Raw genomic sequence first — 22,778 nt, forward strand, 5'->3', positions numbered from 1 at the left:
ATGGTGGTTTAATGCATAACTATATGAAAAAGGGTATTTGTACACGGATCTGGACTTAATATTAGCACTTTTTTGCTGTTAAATCACCTCTGATTTATGGCAACCTCTGGTGGGGGTTTTAAGGCAAGAGATATTCCGAGGTGGCTTGCCATTACCTGCTTCCACGTCACACCCCTAGTATTGCTTGGAGGTCTCCCATCCAAATACTTGCCAGGATTCATCCTGTTCAACTTCTGAGATGTTAATAGCAAAGCATTGGAAACATGCTGGAAATTTAAATATTAAAAGTTAGATTAGTTAAAGCATGGCAAATTGTACAATTATTAAGGCTTAGCGAGGTGGCTCATCTGAGGGGTAGTGAGCAACCTAAATCCCTATTTTTGTCCATCTGGAAACCCTGAATTTTTGACTACATATTTTATATATACTTAACTGTTACATTTTGTATTGAATGGTTTGCATGCCTTGTTCTGTAAGGCTTAGGGTTTGTTAGGCTTAGGGTTTTGTAAGTTTATAAAACTGCAAGGAAAGATGGGGGAGCAACGTTGCATTTTTACCTGCCCTCCTGATAGACTTTGTCCAGGAGCAGGGTCACTACAAACAAAGTAACAAACAAAGTAACCCGTTCAGTTTAGAACCAAATCTCATTAAACCCAAGGGAATACAATACGATCAGAAGCCTTCGAGTTCTCTACGTTCTATGACTTTTATTTCTGGATTTTACTTTGGCTCAACAACGTTTTGCCTCCTAATTCAGGTGCTGTCAAACGCGGATTCCACTAGCCCCAATTGTTGTAGCAACAACCAATTCATCTCCCAAAACATGTTTCCTGCCCAGGATTTCCTGACCTCTCCAAGCACCGCCTTAATACTACTGCGACCTCACGCACGGTTGACGTTATAAGCTCCACCTTTTACTCCAGGGAGGGGTTGGATTGAACTATTTTCGCCCTTTCTCGTACGCTGCCCACCCAAGCGACTGTTTTCTCTCACGCCTTCTCTCTCGTTTTGCCTTTCACTGTGAGGGGGGCTGCAGCCCGGCGTGCGTCGCGGAGGCCGTTTGGAGTGATGTAGCGCGTGCGGTTTGATGTCAGCGCGAGGCCCCAGCTCGCTCCTCCCGGGTACAGTGGCTCCTCTGATCCAGCAGTGGGAAAGAAGGGCGGGAGGAAGGGTCGTGCGCGCGCGCGCGAGACGGAGTAGCTGCCACATTCCGTTTGCTCCTGATAGCTGAGAACTTGAGCGTAGGTGCGCGCGCGCGCGCTCTCTTGCTGTGACCCCGCGCCCGTTATTGTCAACGCCTTTGCCTGCCGAGTGCCTGTTGATGATGGCTGCTCAGTAGGGGCCTGCAGGCTCACAACCTGCGCTTCTGCTTTCTGGTTATGGGGGAAGGGGTGTCAGTTGTCCTCCAAGTGTGGAAATAACTGGGTTCAGCCTACCGCAAAGAATAGAGCAGCCCAGAACACCCTTAGACCGCCCCTCTTGCCCACCTCGCCCAAGTCTGGTGGTCCTTGATAAAACATAGTTACTGCTATCTGTGTAGTGATGGTGATGTCCCATTAAAGGCAAACTTTATCTCCTCCACGCCTGTCAGAAAAAGTTGTGCTATTCATTATCTCTGGCTGTCACATTTTTATCCTGTGCTCCTCTCATGGCAGTACCAGTTGTTTTATTTATTTAAATTATTTTTAAAAGGTATTAGTTGCCTTTCATGCCACATTCACAACAGTTTACAAGACACATCAAACAATGGTCACAAGAGACACAGAAATATGGTAGTTTAAAATCTCAATTAGGACTGCCAGTAAATAGAACAGAATTAGTCAAATGCAGTCCTAAATACAACTGATTTGCTCTTCTTTCCATTTTCTCACAACAGACTTGTGAAGTAAGCTGAAAGAGTGACTGCCCCAGGGTTGCGTAATAACCTTTACAGCTATATGAAGATTTTGACTCAACTCTTCCCAGTTTTAGTCCAGTGCAGGGGTCGACACCACATTACTTCTCAATTATTCTGTTTTCCAACCAAAAGTTGGCTTCCAAAGCATCTTTTAGTTATCAAAAGGCCACATAGATGACTATTAAAATTCTATTAAGATTGTCCGTGGGTTAGGAATTCCCTGTTTGCAAACTTCCCTCTGGTTCTGCGATTGCACTGGATTGCACTCAGCTGTGTTGCAGCTGCAACATTATGCCTTTGAGTTAACAGTATACGTTAGCTTTTAGAGACCAGTGTAATTATGATGTGCTTTTATGTAATGATTATAGGTTTTGATAGGAGGTGCTTTGTGGTTTTGGGGAGAATAGTTAGACCTGGTCATGTCTTTCCCTTCCAATGGTTAAGTAGTGTATTTGAAACCCTTCCATCCTACTCCCGTTTTAGTAGTCTTCTACAAGATGGGAGCTAATATTTCTTCTTCCACCTCATTGTATTCTGGATTATTTTATCTAACTACCATTTGTGATAGTTTACAATCCCTGACACAAACTCTCCTGATGCAGATTAGACTCCTGTATCATACAACAATAATAATAATGTATAACACACTTCTGTTGGCTATGATTTAATTAGTTTGGAATAATTAACATTTACCTAAGCCTGTTTCTGGTTATGTGCAAGAAGAGTTGGTTTTTATACTCCGCTTTTCTCTACCTTTAAGGAGTCTTATAGTGCCTTCCCTTCCCCTCCCCACAACAGATATCTTGTGTGGTAGATGGGGATGAGAGAGTTCTGAGAGAAGGGTGGCCCAAGGCTACCCAGCGGGCTTCATGTGTAGGAGTGAGGAAGCAACCCTGATTCACCAGATTAGAGTCCACTGTTCATGTGGAAGAGTGAGGAATCAAACCTAGTTCTGCAGGTTAGAATTGACTGTTCTTAACCACTACACCATTCTAACTCTCAGTGGTCAGTAATGACATTCGCTTGATCCCATTAGGTTTGGAAATATTTTTTAAGCCAACCTTTGATCACTCTTTAGTTACCCTGATCTTGAGAACAAATGATTTTTTAAATGTATGAGTGATAATTTGCAATGGGGTAATTATATCTAAAGTCACCCTAAGGAATGGGCCATTAAAATGCATAGGGACTGTCGTTGGAAGAACAGACCAGGAAGCAACTCTATTTGCATTAAGTGATCTTGAGTGTACATTAGTGAGACAACATGATGCTCTCATGTTCCTTTGCTCTCTTACCTTAGTACATTCCAAACAGTATTACTTATATACCAACCACCAACCAACCCTTTTCTAGCAACCAGTGTTCATTTCAGATTTCGTTTAACCTAAATTTTGCCTAAGAGAACACTTGGTATCTCACATAGCTTTAGAAAATGCTGAGCCTTGTTTGTAATTTTTTTTTTTGTGGAAGGCTAGTCTGATTCCTATCTCTTCAGTACTGAACGATTTTCTTCTAGATTTTCCTTGGGGAGTTATTCTTTCATTGGCTGTTACTGCTGTGTACTTTGGGAATATTTAATAATATTTGCATATTTTGGACATTTTGGTCAGTTCTTAATTTTTTGTGGTGGTGATGTTGTTTGTTGTGGGTTCTTGTTGATTTAACTTTGTGTTGTTTATTGTTTTAATGTTTATTTTAAATATTGTTTATTGATTTAAATAATCAAAGTTACCCAGACTGCTTATAAGTAGAAGTGTGGGGTATATACATTTTATAAATAAGTTAGAACAGAAAAGCCAACAGTTGGTAACATTTTTTTATACCTACTACTTAGAGTTTTCTTAGCAATTTAAAACTATTTTATAAGGAGTATTGTTGTGTGTTTCAGCTGCTGAGCAGCACTTGCTTTTCTTACTGGATATAACTTGACAGCAATTTTTAAAATACTTGGTTTTAAAAATGGGTGGTGGTAATGAATAGTTTTGAAATTCATATTTAAATCCTGCAAACCTGCCTCATTCTCTCCTCCCCCCATCCCTCCTGCCCAACAGTGATTTGCTGTATTGGTTCTCCTGGAGGCGGAGGACATCTTGTATGGGTTATTCTTCTACCCATTCTCAGGGAGACAGGAAATGCTTTATCGTTGCTTCCCGTAGGAGCCTGGGCAACCATCTTCTCCCCAGTATTTTTCCTGCGTCAGTAGGGAGAGCATGGTTTAGCCTAGGCTCCTGCAACCCTAGAGTGTTAACTTCTTCTTTCCTGTCTTGTCTCCTGTCTTTGTGCCCCCCTATCCATTTGTTTCTCCCTCTTGTCCCTGGGAGATCAGGGAGAAAGGGGATGTTTTGTTACCGTGAGGCCTCCCTGGCCGGAGAGCAGTTTTTCCCATGCTTTCCCCCCACATGCCTACAAGATGATAGCCAGGTCATTTTCTCCCCCCAAGGAGAGCTTCAGCTGCTCAGCCACCAAGGGAACACAGGCTGCTAAGGCAAGAGAGGCCCGACTCCACTCGGGAAGTTGGCAGGGTCCCCGCAAGCAGGGAATTCAGTCCTGGTCTGCAAGCCACCAAGCGGACCATAGGACTGGCAGCACTGTTCCGCATTCCAAGAAACACCACATTTCAGAGGAAAGGAGCTCAGCATCCCCCCAGGGCACAGCGGAACACGGCTTCTCCTCAGTAAGCACCGACATCCCATAAGGCTCCGTGGTGCCTGTCCTCACCTCCCACCATCATTTGGACCACAGAGACGGGGGATGCCTTCCTTCAAAGCAGGCAAGATGGAGAGGCTGCAGGGGGAAGCAGTAAAGCCTCAGAGCGGGTGGCGCAGGCTGCCTTATTTGCGAGTAACCCGGACTCATGGCACAACACTTCCCCAGCCACTTTAGCAGAGCTCTTTAGGCAGACAGTGAAGGAGGAAATGTATCAATACCATCAAGACAGAGAATGTCATAGGTGCCCCAGCCATCTCCCTAGATCTCGCTCTAGATCCCCCAATAGCCCCCATAGGGATAATTATAGGTTCCAACAACAGGATCCCCTAGGGTTTCTGGGGAGGAAGAGCTTAGCGAGGGAGAAGAGAGAGGTGATTATGACCACTTCTCTGTTGTGGAAGACAACACAGTGGAAACATCAGAACAATCCCTGCTCTTCTTTCGGCCAGAGGAACTGCAATATCTCATCTCCAAGGCTATATCAGCCTTGGACTTGCAGGGACTTGCAGAGGACCCTTCAATCCCTTCTGCCTCTTCTGCCAAACCCATCAAGGGGAGCCCTAAGGGTAACAAGGACTGCTTTCCTCAGGAGGACAACAGCAAGGACTTTTTTCCTTCACCTGAGTGCTTCAAGCGCTGTATCAGAAAGGAGTGGATCAATCCAGCTTCCAGCAAAAGTATTCCCCCTTCCTTCAAAAAGCTCTATGTGGTCCCATGAGTATGTCAACCATGTGCTACAGATACCCATAGTTGATGCCCCCGTGGCAGTCCTGCACTCGGGGGTGGGGGTCTCTAAAGATGGGGAAGGTAACATCAAGGACCCTTTAGTTAAACACTCAGATGCAGCCCTTCATAGATCCCATGAGTGGCTGGCCTCAGCCATCAAAGCATCGCTGCATCATCCACAGTGGCCAGAGCAATAATGTGGATCAGGAGAATCTTAGGCCGTTTCTGCACGGCCCAAAAACGACCGCCTGGGGGCGGTAAAAACGCCTCCCCCAGGCCGCCGTTCGCACGTTGCAGCAGCGCCGACCTGACTGCGCTCCCCCCCCAGGGCGGTGTCAGGCCGCCCTAAACAACAACCCTTTAAATGGTTGTTGTTGGGGAAGCGTCTTCAGATGGCGCCCGGTGGAGCAGCGCTACGCCCGAGGAGGCGCTGTCTCCCTTCTCCACCCCACTCCACGATGTCTCCGTGCGTGGCCTGCTTTGGCCCGTGGAAGCCCGCCCACACTGTCCTCCGACCTCCAGGGGTCGGAGGGGCAGCGATGGTGAGGCCCTGCCCCAGCTCAGCAGCGATGGCAGCAGTGCTCAAAGCCCGGCGGCTTCCGTCTTGAGGAGCCGCCTCTCCCTGCGAGAGGCCTCTGGCTTGGCCTGCTTTACCGCCGCGCTTAGCGTCTTCGCGAGCGGGCTGCGCCCACGCCGGCAGAACTCTTGGCGGCGTGGGGGCGCATGGCGGCTGTGCGGAAACGGCCTTAGAAATGCTTTCTCCTGAAGAGCAGGGATCAGGGAGGGTGTCGAGCAGGTCCTGTTAGGGACTTTCTTCCTAGCCAATGCAACATCTCATGCTCTTATACTAGTGGTGCGTTCCATGGCCTCCATAGTGGTGACTCAATGGAATGCTTGGCTATGCACACCTGGCAGGCAGATCCTCACTCAAAGGTGGTGGTAGCTGGTTACTCCTTCCACGGGAGCACACTATTTGGTAGGGATTTGGAATAGGTCTTAGTAGAGACCCGAGGCAAAAAGAAGGCTGTGCTCAAGTTTGTCAGGTAGGAGTGCCCTCCAGGACCACCCAGGTCCATTTTTAGATCCCATTGGGTGCTACTGAGAGCTCCTGGGGATGGCAGGCACTCGCCCTGGCAACCTAAAGAGACCTTCTTCCTGGACCTGACAGAGGTCTATCTCCATATTCCCATCAATCTGGCCCACCGAAGATACCTTTGTTTCGCAGTCGAGAACCAACACTTCCAGATTTGTGCACTTCCCTTCGGACTTGCCACAGCACAAAGGGCCTTCTCCAAAGCTCTTCTAGCACCAATTATAGGTCTGCAGGAACAGGGGATTCACATCCATCCCTTCTTGGATGACCTTCTGATCAGATCCAGGTCCAAGGAACAAACCCTTCAAGACATGGATCAAGTCCAACATGTCCTCCAACAGCATGGATTCCTAATCAACTGAGACAAAAGCACTTTGGTACCACCTCAGAGTATGGAGTATCTGGGCGCAGTTATAGACTCATCCAAGGATGCCTTATTTATCCAGAGGGACAAGATATTAAAGTTCCAACGAACAGTTCTATCGACCCAGTGCATTTCGCTTCTTTAGCTGGCCAGCCGGATGGGGCTCTACATCTCCGTGATAGACAAGACTCAGTGGGGCCGTTTCCATGCCAGACCACTACAACAATTCCTGCGCCCCGTTCAGGGGGAAAGCATGCAAAAGAGGAACAAACTCCTTTTGGTGCCGGCATTCTTATGTGATAGCCTTCAGTGGTGGATGTCGCGCCAGAACTGGAGCCAAATGAAGGTTTACCTTTATCAAGATCATCTCCAACTCTTCACAGACGCCAGCATCCAAGGGTTGGGAGTCATCCTTCACGATCAGTTTGTACAGGGAAAGTGGTCTCTGGAACAAGCCCTCATGCCAATCAATGTGTTGGAGACGAAATCAGTCTGCAGCACTTCCACCCAATAATCCATCTGCAGCCCCTCCTGGTTTGGACAGACAACACATCAGCCAACATGTACCTGAACAACCAGGGAGGGTCCAGGTCCTCAAGGCTCCATCCTGGGTGGAGAAACATCTATCCATAGAAGTCGAACACATCCAAAGCCGTCATAACACCAGAGTGGACTGGTTGAGCCGACAAAGGGTACTAGAGGCTGACTGGAGACTCAAACCTTCCATCTTCCAGTTGATCTTCCAGCAGTTTAGCACCCTAGAGTTGGACCTCTTCGTGTCGGCTGAGAATTTTCAACTTCCGGCATTCATGTCCAGGTATCAGAGAGTGTGCGCTGTGGATGCTCTCACTGATCATTTGCCACACCTCCTCCTATATGCCTTTCGCCATTTCCAGTGATCCCAAGACTTCTGAGGAAGATCTCAGCAGAAAATGAAACAGTCATCTTGGTGGCACCATTCTGGCCAAGGCATGCGTGGTTCTCAGTGATCCAGGAGATGTTGGTGGAACTGCCCTTCCATCTCCCAACATCCCTGGACCTGCTGTCCCAGGGACCCATTTGGCATCCGAACCCAGAGTGGTTCAGTTTGACCTCCTGAGTGAAGCAGACTGATACGAAAAGGATACTCAGAGAAGGTGGCCACTACAATCTAAGCTTCTCAGTGCTGATCCACCACCAATATCTACAACTCTTCCTGAAAGGCTTTCATTGGTTCAAGAGAAAACAGCTAAACCCAGAGTTTCCTTCCCGGAGCACCACCTTAGAGTTCCTCCAGGATGGGTTCAACTCAGAACTTCGTAGTGCGACCCTCCAAAGCCAGGTGGTTGCCCTTACCACGGTGTGGCCCTTATTTCAGGGAGTCTCTATCAGCAGAGTAGAGCGGAGCTACCCATAGTAGACAAGGAGGTCTAGTAGTCCAACTGCTTACACTCAGCAGCTTCTTACCTTCTTAGGAATAAGACACACTTCATAAGTTGTTCTTTACACAGGAAGGCTTTACTTGATAGTTGCCTTATAACACTATACAAAGTTCTAAAGCTGCACAGGACTAAGCACTACAATATGTAAGAAGCCTAAAGATACATACAGAGTTCTTTACACTGCCTTTATAATGTTCAAGCTAGCACTTTGCCCAGCAGCAGTCTTCCATAGGAACAGAGACCCAACTACTGTTGAGCCACAGGTTCTCATCGTGGAGGCTACACTCAGTTCTATCAGCTCTAATGCGCTCACCTTTCAAGCCCGTGCAAGCTATACACCTGTGATGGCTGAGGATGAAGGTCTTATTTTTGGTGGCAGTTATGTCGGCGAGGAGAATATTGAAGCTAAGAGCACTCTCTGTGAACTCTAACTTCTGTATTTTCCATAAGGACAGGTTAATCCTACGAATCGACCCTGCCTTCCTGCCAAAGGTGAATTGGAAACTCCACCTGCGCCCAGAGATTATAGTTCCCAATCCGTCACACCCTAAAGAGAGACTATGGCATAATTTAGACGTCCATCGCACCCTTAATGCGTTCATCGTACGAACTGAATCTATTACAGTAAAATTCTCAGAAATCTGTTTATCAACATGGCCCCTCCAAACTTAGGGTGTCAAATGTCCAAAGGCAGCAATAGAAGTTCCTCTAAAGGCCTGCATAATGAGAGGCCTACTCAAAGGCTGTCAGGCTTCCGATTACACCAGGGACCCGCACAGCGCTCTCCATGCGCCAGTGCAGCCTACAAATCTGAGCCTTCCAGGAAACCAGGTCTCCATTGAAGAAATTTGTAGGGCAGCCACTTGGTCATCTGTTTCTTCTTTCGTAAGACATTATAAATTGCAGTCTTTAGCTTCTGCTGAAGCAGTTTTCGGCAGAAGAGTGTTAGAACACATTATAGGAGGCTAGCGATATCTCAACTGTTTTTTGGGGACACTGCTCTGGGAGGACCCACACAAGATGTCCTCTGCCTCCAGGAGAACAGTCTATTGGATACTCACTGTGAAGGGCCCTTCTCCTGGTAGGTTCGGAGGACATCTTGGCCCTTCCTGGATCATCGTTAGTCTCCAAAATGGGTTGTTATTACAGTATTGTTTATCTGAGCCTAGTTTTCCTTCAGTTATGTTTGTGTTACTTTCTGTTCCATATTAATGTTCTGTGGTTTGCCAGGTGGTTACTGAGGAGAGGATGACTGCCCAGGCTCCTACAGGAAGTGACAATAAAACTTTTCTTGCCTCGCTGAGAATGTAGAGGAATCACCCACACAAGACTACCAGGAGAAGGGCCTTTCACAGTGAGTATCCAGTGGACTGTTCTCTGCCTTCCAAACGATAAAACAAAGAGCTTCTTTTGAACCCCAGCAATATTTCCCTGGCAGTGAAATTGGCAGTAGTCCTATCTCCTTTGTGGTAGCAGTACCCTAGCATCTTCATTATATCCAGCGTTTGTGGCTGCATTTGTATTCTTTCAAATTGGTGATTTCTTCTGTTTGACCCAGAATTGATGCTGTTATGTAGTCAGTTGGATTTGGCTACATGTTGCCATTCCTGGGAGCAAACAAAACTGTCGCAAATGGAAGATAATGCAACTTAAGGATTCCTTTATTGGTTTCCCTGACCTGGATAGCCCAAGCTAGCCTGAGCTTGTCAGATCTCAGAAGCTAAGCAGAGTCAACCCTGACTAGTATTTGGATGGGAGACCTCCAAGGAATACCAGGGTCTTGACATGGAGAGGCAGTTAATGGCAAGCCATCTCTTAGGCCGTTTCCGCACGGCCCATAAAGCGACTGACACTGGGGGTGGTAAGCAGCCCCCAGGCTGCCCACGTTCGCACAGAAGCGCCGCTGCTGCTAATGCGGCAGTCGGAGACCTGAATGCGCTTCCACTCCCCAGAGGCGGCGTCAGGCTGCCCTAAACAACAACCCTTTAAAGAGGGTTGTTGTTGGGGAGAAGCGTCTTCCCGGCGGCCTTGGTCTGCGAACTGCGCCCGCCGAGCGAAAGAGCGCCGTGCAGCCCTCCTCCCGTTACTACTCACGCGATGGTCATCGTGCGTGCGCCTGCTGGCCGTCCGGAGCCCGCCCACACTGTCCTCCGACCTCCAGGGGTGAGGAGGGGAGCAGCGATGGTGAGCGAACTCAGCGGCCAACGCGAGGCTGACGGCGAGGACATCATGAGTAGAGCGGAGCGGGCGGCTCGATCGCGGAGCTGCCTCTCCTCTTGGCCCGACCTCACGGCAGCCTGCTACCGCGCGCTTGCATCGCGAGGTGGAGAAAACTTGCATGAATGCCGCCAGCACTCTTGGCGTGATGGATAGGGAGGCCGTCATGAAGCGGCGACTTAACGTCTCTTGCCTTAAAACCCAGCAAGGGGTCACAATAAGCCAGATGCAACTTGACAGCAAAACAAAACAAAAACTCTATGTGATAGTGACTTTTTCAGGAACAAAAGAGAATGATAATTTTAAATAGTTTCCTACAGTACCTGATTGGTGTTGGATACAAATGCAAAATCACAAATGTGGGTGTAAGCTTTAGGAAAATATTTGGGGACATTTTGGGTCCCTCCAATGCCCCTTTTCTACCTATAAACAGACTTTCTGCTTGTCCTTATTGTAAAATAGTAATTGTTCAGAAATGTGCTCAATGTGTTCAGAGAGAAAGTTTTGCTGATTTCTGCTGCAGGATGTTTATTTCAGCAAAAGGGTCAATGAAGGTCAATGAATCTGCTTTCTTACTGTATGATAATTGTTTCTGCAGTCATATACAAATGATTGAAGCTGGATAATATTCGCCACAAGATTTGCACTACCTCTTTGTGTCACTGACATTGGGAATTATGTGCACTTCAGAAATCCTGATCTATGCAAATTTAGCTAGACCTTTAGCTTGCATTGGTTTGCTAGTCCATGTGATGGTTGAGGTGTGGGTTTGTAGGAGAGAATACAATATGTCATCTGCATAACTAGCTTCCTAATGTTTGTATAAAAGGTTCTTTTTCTAGCAGTGTTTTCCAACATTCCATTTGCGTTCTACAGCTAAACTTTTTGCAAAAGGCGTTGGAGATTTTTGAATTAAACGTTTAACATTATCATGCTGAAATTAATTAAATACTTTTTTACAGTTATCCTTGAGACAGGTAAGTGGTAGCTACATTCTATCAGCAAGCCTTTTAAAGTCATATGTAACATTCTGTACTTTGATGTATCTTTTAGTACTGTTTTTTTAAAACGGGATACCCTATATTTGTCTATTATAGAGTCAACTTAAAGCTGACCAGCTACAACAAGGAAAAGCAGCTTTGTTTCTCACATTGTTTTCTGTATTGACCATGTGTTGTTATTTTGTTTTTATTCAGGTTCCTGTTTTTTAAACCATCCCACAAAGAGTTAATGCATGTCTCTAGAGGATACCTGACCATTAACAACTTCATAATACATATCTGGATGTCACCAGCACTTCGCATGTTGACAGTTCTGAGCATGTTTTACTATATATATCTTCGGCGCCGAGCCAGAACAGCAACAAGAGGAGAACTGATGAACAATCGAAGAGCCATTGAATCAAACAGGCCCTTGCCTATCAATGTCGAATTAGTCCAGTATGCCAAAGAAGTATTGGATTTTAGTTCCCACTATGGTAGTGAAAACAGTATGTCATACACCATGTGGAATTTGGCTGGTGCTCCTAACGTGTACCCTAGTTCTGGCGATTTTACACAGACTGCTGTATTTAGAACTTATGGAACTTGGTGGGAATTATGTCCTAGTGCCCGATTACCTTTTAAGAGAACACCATCTAACTTCCATAGTCAGGACTTCGTAGAGCTTGCTTTTGAGGAACCAGTTTATCCTACAGCAATACATGTTCTGGAAACTTACCATCCTGGTTCGGTTGTTAAGATTTTGGCATGTTCTGCAAGTCCTTATTCCCAAAATCGGCCTGCTGATGTAAGGTAAAATTTCAGCTAATTTATTTTCATTTCATTTCTTTGGTACCTTAAACTATATTGTAAAAGTTCATTTAGTCAGATAGTTGCTTGATTTTTCCAAAACACAGATATATATTTTCTCTTGGTTATAAATATTTTGTCTTAGTCATATAACATTTTATACATTCTTCAATCGGAAGGCTTTATTCTACTTTGGAATCCTGATTTATTGGGGGAAAAAACAAGTTATAGTTTAAATTCAGATGTAATAACAAATTATGATATATGATGGAAGCAGAAGTCTAATTACCAGCAGCATGCAAAAGATGTGGGGAGAGAGCAAAAGTTCTCCTCAGTCCACATTCTCTCTACTCCATGGATAATTTTGTAAACCTCCATCCTGACCCCCTTAGTCATCTCTTTTCTAAACTGAAATGCCACCGGCCCTTCAACCTTTCCTCCAGGAAAAGTGTTTGGGAGTCCGACTTATCGGGAGGGGTGGAGTATAAATCAAATATTTTGAAACAGATCTAAGTACATCTTTTTTAGCCATTTTCTTCATTTTCCTCTGCTGCTTTTTTCATTTAATCAAAATGTATCTCACCAATTATCAGTATTAAAACCCCCTGTTTTACAAAGAGACAGCCTGTGATGATTTAGTTATGTGCTTTCATGGAAGAGTTTCAACAGGTTAGCAGGGGGAACCCAGAATTTTGCCTGAATTAGACAGGATAGTGCTTGGCCTTTTAAAACATTCACATGATTTTTGGGAGCCCATTGTGCCCTAAGACTTTGATGACAATTATGAAGAACTAATAGTTATTAACAGCATAATCTGAAGCATGATTTCTCCAAAAAAGTCCCTTTAAATTCAGTGGCCATACTTCCCAGTAAGTACTTAGGATTGTAGCATGAAACACTGGACAGGCATAAACTGCACACTTTAGTTTCAGACAAGAAAATGTAGAGCTTAGAGTAGATTCAAAACCTTACAGCTGTCTCTCATATCAATTAAATAACAAACTGGAGTGCCTGTATTAGTGTTTGAAATCAGAATTTCTGATCTAGGATTCTATGGTATTCAAAATCTTCTCCCACGCTGGGTACTAAAAAGGTGTACTTTTGATCATTCTTTGGTGATGGACCCCTAGCAACTGCATTGATGTAATACCGCCTTTGAACTCAAGTTTCATTTATCCATCATGACTAGTAGTTATTGATGGATCATTCATTTATCAGATCTAAGTTCATGGCTATCACTTGATCCGTTGACAGTGAATTCTACCCGTAAATCATTGAATTAGGCCTCAGTGCTCGATCCTTTTTAAAAAGTCATGTTTATATTGATGTGTTTAAATCTGCCAGTTGTATACAATGAATTGGATGTATGGATAGAAAACAGTGCCCTGACCTGGACAGCCTAGGCTAACCTGATGAGCAGCCCCATCCAAATGGGAGAATGTGGGCCATGGCGCTGATGACAAACAACCTCTGAACATCTCTTCCCTTGAAAACCCTACAGGGTTGCCATAAATTGGCTGCGCCTTCACCACTAAATAAATAAATAAATAAAAACAGAAAGCATTACTGATGTATAATCCCTTTAAGTGAAATAGGCAATTGTGGAACTCATTCTTGTATTTTTGAGAATCTGTGGCCATTTCCACACGGCTGAAAAACAGCGCCCTAGAGACGGTAAAAACACCATCCCTGGGGTGCTGTTTGCACAGCTGCAACATGCAAATGTAAATCACTCCCTGGACTGATAACCCCTCCAGTTCACTCAACCACACCTCTGCATTGCAAGTTCCACCCAAACATTTACTGATTGGTTCCCCACCCAGGGGCATGGACATTATATACCCCATTAAAACATTCCCTTCTCACTGGACACAGTGTGTAACCGACTTCCCGCTGTGATACACCTCTGGAGATGCCAGCCACAGATGCAGGCAAAAGGTTAGGAACAAAATCCACCAGACCACGGCCACACAGCCCAGAAAACCTACCACAACCAGTTGAATCTGGCTGTGAAAGCCTTCGATATACATAGTTTGCAAGGTTTTTGTTACCATTTTGTTACCTACTCTTATGATGGCTGAAAAAAGAAAGGAGAGGGAAAGACATAAGCAACCATACAGTCTTCTCTATGCAGCATACTGGTACTATATAGCCTAAATATGTAAACTGACTGATGCCAACCTTTAAAAATATCATGGTACTATTTAGAGGAAGTAGTAGCAGAATTAGATTTCTGAATGACAAGGAGCTGCTAAAAATAGTATTAGTAGTCTTGTTATCTCCTGGCACATCTAAAGATACTATTATATAATGTGGTGTTGTCATGTTGTAAGTTTCCCCAGCTCCCCCAAGCAGCAATCAGTAAAGTGGCACACAGGCACTTACTAGATGATGACATTGTGTCACACATTGAATATAACTGTTCAGTGAGTAGGGATATGCTGGGGTTTGTGGGGTGGGCAATCCTATAGTATCCAACACCACCCTAAGAAAAAGTAAAACTGAAGCTAGGAGAAATGTAGCTGGAGTGCCTATGACTTAGGAAGAAGGGTTTTACTCTTCATAACTGCACAGTGTAGCCTATCATCTCCTTGTACCAGCTCTCCTTAAATATGTCCCTTTAGTTCCTAGCCTTTCTTCCCCTTTCCTCAAAAAGCATGTTCCACTTTTTTTCAATTCAATCAGATATGTAACTGGTGATTCTGTTTCTTAAATATGATGGTGTACTGTGCAGAGTTGTGCCGACAACTGAGATAAATAGTGCACATTATTTAAACAATGCAAGGTGGATTTGATTTACATCAAATCAATTTAAATCACGATTTAAATCACTAGTCTGTAGGACTAGATTTAAATCATGATTTTCTACATAAATATTCATTCTTTCTGGTATAATCTTGACATTTGCAACCGTTTAGACTAATAACTTGTCAGATTATGTTTACAGTTATAGAAAAAAATACCGATTTGGTTATACTACTAGAAATACATAGATAATTATGAAAATTATTGTGTGGTGAACAATCTCCAGTTTCATTTGGGCCACAGGCCTTGCTTTCTTTGTTGCAGTGTTTGCATTTTGCATGCCTGCCTGCCTTACTGATAGGTAGAGGAATTTTATTTAAAATTTTTCCAAACTGGGCCTCTTTTGCAGCCTTCTGCCATTATAGATGATCTTTTCCAGGAAAAGAATAATACTGTGTTTCCCCAAAAATACCTATCCCCAAAATAAACCCTAGCATGATTTTTCTGGATTTTTGGAGGATGCTTGAAATATAAGCCCTACTCCAAAAATAAGCCCGAGTTACAGATTCCCCAGACAGGGAGGGAGGGGGCAACAGGCACAGTTGTATTGCACAACTTGCTGTAAACCATGTCTGGAGTGTTTTGCATACAAGCGTGCGCACACATACAGCCAAGCGCCTACAAATAGCCTCTACCACAACATCTCCATGGCTGTGCACTAAACCACACATGGAGATCCACACAGAACTGTCAAATTGTATTCCACAGCAACAAAAACAGCCGTCAACCCAGATAAGGATTAAATCCATTTTCAAAAAGATGAGCAGAGCTGCAAAAAGTCTCTCTCTTTCCCCCTCCCCCCCAATATACTTTGCTAACAGCATACTGACTGGCTGCGGGAGGGCCAAAAACGCTTCTTACCTCCTATCAAGTTGAAGTCACTACACTCTTGAGGAGTCCCCTCCCCCCCACAAGCCATCTCTGGAAGTTGCGTGGAGGGTTGTATACGGAATGATAAAGTAGAGCAATCGCAACCATCACATGGGCAAGATGGGACGGGATTCGCCGGAATAGTCCTCTGCAGCCAGCACCGCCGACCTCCCAAAGATCTCAGCCACACGCCACTCCGGGCGCTCAAACTCATGCCGACCTGGCCTCCCTCCACCCTCTTCCTCAGCACTCCAGCCTTGGATGGTTGCAAACCTCCACCCTGGATTGCAGGAGATCTGGCTCTATGCACAGCGATCTGTGCATATAAATAACGCCTAACGCAGCAAGCTGCAGCCTTCCTGGAGCCCTCCTTTCTCAGCCCTTTCTGCAACACAGAAACACCAGATCAGCGGAAATAGCAGTGCCCCAGGGGGCGACACCCAAAACAAGACAAAAACACGCACCCTGCAGCTGATCTTCTGTTACAACCACCAGTCTAAAATAGGGGCTAAGTTCCCCCCTTTCTCAACCCGGCCAGCCCTGCTCTGGGAACAAAAAAACCCCAAACAAGAACCGGGGTGCTTTGTGTAGTCTACAACAAAGCAATACACAGACCCACACAGACGGGCAAGCCTGTGCACCGAGGGGTTGCTTTCACAGAAAAGAAAATATTTTTTAAAAATGGGAAAATGCCTCTTTGTTTGCTATTTTTTGTGTAAGGGACTCAGTGATCTGCATGCTAAGGAGACGTGATTTTTTGTTCAAGAATAAATGTAGACTGTTGTTCATGGAAAAAAATAAGACATCCCCTGAAATATAAGCCCTAACGTATCTTTTGGAGCAAAAATTAATATAAGACCCTGTCTAATTTTCGGGGAAACACGGTATGACAAACCTCAGGCTATACACACAAAGTTCCCAAGACTTGTGGAGCATTCTGTTCAAAAGGTTTTACTTTCATTTTTACTCCTTGCCCCTCCCTCCTCACACTTAGCTCCTCGTGCAGATCTAGTCCTCTCGAAACAATCTTCTATTCATTGAACCTCTTGAAACTTAGCACTTAAGAAGTAAGGGGTTGATTCTGTGTATTTAGATTTGCAAAAGAACAATGAGATTAATGTATTTTTCTCAACTCTGTTTATGTAATAACATGATTTGAAGAAGAGGCTTGTTATTTATCCAGACACAAGTTCAATATTTTGAAAAGTGCAAAATGAAGCATCTATGATAATGTACTGTAGATGAAAAAAATGCCCAAAATAATCTTACAAAAGCCTCTGGAAGAGCATGACATTGTGAATGGATTAAGTGAATTCATTTGCTTATAATTAGGCATTGCATGAATATAGCCTCATTCTATATAATTAAAAACTAATCATTTCATGATGAATAGCCTTTGGACTATAATGTATCTTAAATACAAAACTATCTTTAGATAGATCTTTTATCAAAAAGCATTTTATTTTGAAAATCAAATTTAAATTTAAAAATTGATTGAAAAATAACCAATGTTGCTGCCTTAAACATGATATTTTGAGATAAATTATGTCAACTGTTGATTCTGTGATTGTTTGTTGCTCTTTCTTTTTTCTTTGTCAACATATTGATTTTTAAACTGTTCTGTACTGTAAATTTCATGTCATTGAAATTTAGGTTTTTGCTAGGAGTTTCATCAGTTCTTGTTGTAGTAATAACTTTCTTTTTGACATATGCAGGTATTTTTATTCTTACTATGCAAGTGTGTTGTATAGTTTTGTTTTTCTCTATGTTTGACAAAGCTGAAATGATTATGCTATGGTGAATTTTATTTCAATCATAGATGTTTGGGTACAGTACATGATCCCATTACTGACAAATTTTTGTTTGCCATCAGTGGAACTCAGGTATCAAGTGTGAACCATTTTGGAGAGTCAGAAATTGTATCAGTATCAGATGCCTCCTCTATACCCTTGGAATATGTAGTAGAGGATACTTCAGGGCTCAATTCAAAGGTCTCTAAGCAGTCCTAAGCTATTTAAAAGATTGTATGAGCCTGCCCATTCAGAGTGACCCCACCATTTAAAAGGCCTTCTCTGTTACAACTCTTTGGATGTGAAACTCTTTCGTACAACTGTTTGCCTGAGATAGGGTGGTTTTTTTTTAATTTGAAGAAAGGGGCTGGTTAAGACACCTTTTGTCCAGGTTTCTTTTCTTACATAGTTTTTTTATTACTTACTTTTGTTTGGGTTTCTTTTCTTTCCTACTTAGTTTTTAATAAGCTCCTGACAACTGTTGTTTCCTAGCAAAATTATATTACTGACATCTTAAATTATTTCCAAATAGCCATAAAGTGCAAGAAATTATTCTTAAGAGCTGTTTCCGGTTTTTGCTCAAGCACTTTGGTGCTGACTATAGAATACTCTAATGTTTACACTATTTTATTACCAAATTTAAGATCTTTCTTATTAATATTTTATTACTTTCATATGATTTTATGCTGCAACTTAATTATTTACCTGAATGTGGTTTTATCTTTTATTGTGGATTGCAGTTATTTTCTATATAACTGAAAGCTGTCTTCAACTTGGCTGAAAGTGAGGCAGAGAAATGGATTAATAAATATATTGTGAACAATTTAAGATCTCATAGTGTCGGTCTTGGTCTCTCAGTCTGCTCTTATTATTTAAAAATTTCTAGAACATCTAAGAATATATTTATTTATTTTTTATTTATATTTTAGATTTCTAGGCCGCCTCTTCCCCGAAGGGCGAATAATAATAATACTACAGTACTACTTTTTTAATTAGATGTGGATCTTTCCTGTGTTTTGTGACCAGTATAGCCCTTAATTTGCTGTCTGGGTATGTGCTTCCAGGTAGCTAACTCCAGGAACTTTGCTCTTAAAATCCAGAGCTCCATTGTATGGAAGGGTCTCAAATCATTCTCACTGATAGTGATTTGACCACAGCGGTCTGCAGAATTAGTTGCCTACATTGCTTACTTATTATGAGCCATTCATGTAGATATTCAAGCAACAAAGTTAACTAACCCTGATCAGACATCTCAATAAGGGCATCCCACTGTCTTGCAGTACTTTTTTCAAATCTTGGATTTTCAAATCAAATCAAGTATTGGAAGACATAAAGATTTTATATACTTTATACTTATATTTTTAATCAAAAGTAACTTAAGTAGTGTTAATAATTTTCTTTGTATTAACAGTGGTATTATACATACATTTTTTTAAGGTGGGAAGTCCTGTGGTCAGAGGCACCTACCAAGGTGAATTCACCTCAGGCACGGCAGTTTTCACCTTGTATCAAGCAGATAAATTTTCCAACAAACCTAATTCGCCTGGAACTAAATAGTTCCCTTCTGGATTATTACACTGAATTGGATGGAGTAGTACTACATGGTGTGAGAAAGAGGCCTGTCCTTTCACTGAATACTTCAATGATTGCTATGGATGATCTTGATGATGATGATGAAGATGAAGAAAGAGGTGATGACTTGGATTGTCTGAATAAGCAGTTTAGTGCTACTGCCTTCAAGGAATCAACAACCAATGGATATTTCGATAAATTGCCTTATGAGGTAAAGTTATGGGGATTCTTATTAAGTTGAAGTGAAATTGCTGTAACTAGCTAGGACTCAAAGATTCAGCACAGGTTCTGATTTGTTACTGATAAAACCTTTATACTTTTCTCTTTGAAATCCTCTTTGTTGAGAAATCCCATTATTTTGCAGTGTTTTAGTAAGCAATGGGTTCCTCTCACTTCCCTCAATAATATTAAACAGATAAAAGTTGTATTTCATCAAGATACTAAAATCCAACACTAGATTTGTGGAATTGTATATTTTCCTTGATGGGCTATAGGACAAAAATTTATATTCATAAGGATTGTTTATGTAACCTTTATGGTTACCCAATGGCAAATGTTCCTTGTTAAGTCATATTGATTCTAGATCATTTTTTGGAATGTTACTATATTATTTTAATGATCTGTTAATCAAATTATTCAAAAGAGATGTATATATTTTTTTCCTTCTAACATACAAATTTATCCTTTGGAATCCTTTCCATCTGTTAAGATGTTGCTGCTGCTATCATTATGAGAACTCTTTCCTTTTTCTGTCTCCTTCTGGTCTATGAAAAAATTCAAGAATCCCTCTAAGGTTCTGTTTTGTGTTAACTGACTGTTTTAGAAGCAGAAACAGCAGAAATAGACAACAGCTGCCATATTTTATTCTGGTAATGCATAACTACAGTGGTTTGAAATAAATTATCTTTGTTATAAGATTAGTTTTTAAAAGCAGATATTCAGTGGCTTCCTTAGAGTCATCACGAATATATCTTGTCTCTTCACATATTCATTGCAGTATCAGATTATGCTTTTTATGCTAGGGTTCAGACAAATACATAAAAAGCAAAATTTTAACAGACACAATACTGTATTGGTAATAATTTAATGGCTATTAGCCTTTAAACTTGGATTCTGTTAGCTTTGTTTAATCAAAAGCAAAAAAGTACTTCAGTTACATCTTAATGTCATAATCTTAGTGACATTTCATTATATTCTTTTCATTTCAGGTATTAAGTCTAAATTTAGTCTAAAGTGGGATTAACTATTCTTGTGGAGATAACTGACATATTAAGAGATTATTATCTTTGATATAGAGTTAGTGGTATAAAGAGTACTGGATATATTAAAAATAAACTTGTTAGAAGAGACATTATTGCATTTTTCACAGCCTTACTTGCCAAACTATAGTAGAGAAAAGCAAGAGGCCTGTTCCACATGGGCCGGTGAGGCAGCTGCACACTGGCATATATGATGCCAATGGAGCCCAAGGACTGTTCGCACGCTTCCGTGTGGATGGCCCCAGAGTGGCTGAGGCCCGTGGAGGCACCTTTGCATGGAGGTGCCTCCTGTTTTTTTTCAAAACTTACCTTCTCTCCCTGCAAAACTCCGCAGGGACGAGGAGTCACACCCTTGCAGTCACAGTGTCGCCTCGGGGATCGGAGGGCATCATGGGCATGACTTCTCATCTCTGTGGAGCTCCGCAGGAAGAGAAAGTAAGTTTTGGGGGGAAAAGGATGCGCCTAAAAGCGCCACCTTTGACCTGGTGCTGTTCAAGAGGCACCAGTTCCACAACGCTGTTTCCGAAAAAATTCGCTCATTTAGCGAGTTTTGAAAACAGCGTTTTCCCGTTGGTTGTGGGGGAAAGTGCAGCACTGCTTCATTTGGGAGGCGGCAGTCATGTGAACAGCGCCCCAGAAGCGCTGTTTTTACAGAACGGGCCAGAACCAAAAATTTGTTTTCTTGAAGAATGCTATTTTCTTATGAGATTATTTATGTCACTGCTTTACAGTTTTATTCTGATTGAAATGAAAATTGATTTTATGGTTTGACTAATTTCTGTATTGGCTCACGGACCCTATTTTAGGGTGTCAGGAATGTGCTACAAATTCACATACTTCTCACCAGTGCTCACTCTCTGCAGTTCCCTCCCTGCCTGATCCTTGGCAAACTACTCACTTTGCCAAGGAGCAGATGGGAGCGATGGAATCTGAGGTCATCAAGGGAGAGAAGGAGAATGCAAGCCAACTCTTGGATGTGAGTGACCATGCCAAGGTGATCCCCTTATTTGTAAATCATTAAAACATTTTTAGATGAATCACATATTTGCAAAATCAAACATACTAATTGTGAAGAAATAGAGTTTTCCAACCCACCTGGGTGATTTTAATTCTCCTATCCCGGACCTAGGATCCTGGAATAAATTCCATTCTGGTAGCTTGGCTGAGACTGGGTTTGAACTGATACACATGCAGTAGAACACACCTGTAAAAGCAGCCAACTATATTAAAAGGATTATAGAAATGGTTCAGTCTTAAATATAAGATAAATAAGTAGATGCATTAAAATAAGGAAATCTATCTTCCTAGCATACAGTTGCATCCACGAAGGCAGGCAAATCAATATAAAAGAGAGCATCAGATTGGAGACACTCCAAGATGGTTTCAGACTCATTGATGTTCCTGATGGTATCTTGAGTCATAGATGAATGTATAGGAAACTGGACCTCTGAACTTGACTGTACCTTTTTCAACATAAAGAACTAAGTGTAGTCCTGCGCTCTTCTCCGGAAGTCACAGCAGCACGATTTCACTTGTCAAAGAAGTGCAGATTCTCTCAAAGCATTTTAAAATATTATTTCAGTGGCTGTTTTGTCTAAACCTTGATTATCTGCACTGTTGAACTTAGCACTTTGATAAAACAGCATTTACATAGCTCTGGATGGCTGTTAGCAAGGCTTGGCTTTTTTGTAAAGTTGTTCTCGCCATTCTTTTTTCCATTCCTGCTGCAGAAAAAAAATGGCAGGTGCAACTTTACAAAAATGCCAAGTCTTTCTAACAGTTGTCCAGAGTGGTATAAATACTGTTTTATCAAATTGTTAAGTGCAGATTATCATGGTTTAGACAAAAGTGTAAGCCAATCAAGGACATGGTTCCTAAGATGGTTCTAGAAGATGAGCAAGACCCCTTCTCCCATCTGATCCATCTGACGGTAGTTCAAGTCAGATCACTTTGCAATGCAGAGTTCTTCATCTGGGCTTGGGAAAGGTTTGATATTGGAATCCCACATTCTGTGTCATTCACACTTAGGTAAGATCAAAAAGTAGAATATTACTCTGAATGTATGAGCTGACCAAATGTTGGTTTTTAAACACTAAGATTAATTTATACAAGGGTGACCATCTGTTTACACATATAATTTGCTCTTTTGAGCCACTGCGAAAGCAGAGTGGGGCTGGGCTCAGTGGTGGAGCATCCACTTTGCATACAGAAGCCCCCAGATTCAATCCCAGATATCTCCAGTTAAAAGGTTTAGGTAGCCGATGA

General features: G+C 42.6%; 1 protein-coding gene across 2 annotated transcripts in view; it reads left to right on the forward strand.

Moving 5' to 3' along the window:
- Nucleotides 1-903: 903 nt before the first annotated feature.
- FBXL4 (F-box and leucine rich repeat protein 4) overlaps nt 904-22,778 on the forward strand; it is a 44,531-nt gene continuing 22,656 nt past the window's right edge. The window contains exons 1-4 of one of the 2 annotated variants that reach the window (XM_048494028.1): nt 904-1,121; nt 9,441-9,564; nt 11,624-12,220; nt 19,120-19,465. In XM_048494028.1, the coding sequence (XP_048349985.1) occupies nt 11,658-12,220; nt 19,120-19,465 (909 nt within the window). In that variant the 5' untranslated portion in view covers nt 904-1,121; nt 9,441-9,564; nt 11,624-11,657. The remainder of the gene's footprint in view (nt 1,122-9,440; nt 9,565-11,623; nt 12,221-19,119; nt 19,466-22,778) is intronic. The other variant, XM_048494021.1, reaches the window with a different exon arrangement.

Source organism: Sphaerodactylus townsendi, linkage group LG01 (genome assembly GCF_021028975.2).
Source record: "Sphaerodactylus townsendi isolate TG3544 linkage group LG01, MPM_Stown_v2.3, whole genome shotgun sequence".
NCBI lineage: Eukaryota > Metazoa > Chordata > Lepidosauria > Squamata > Sphaerodactylidae > Sphaerodactylus > Sphaerodactylus townsendi.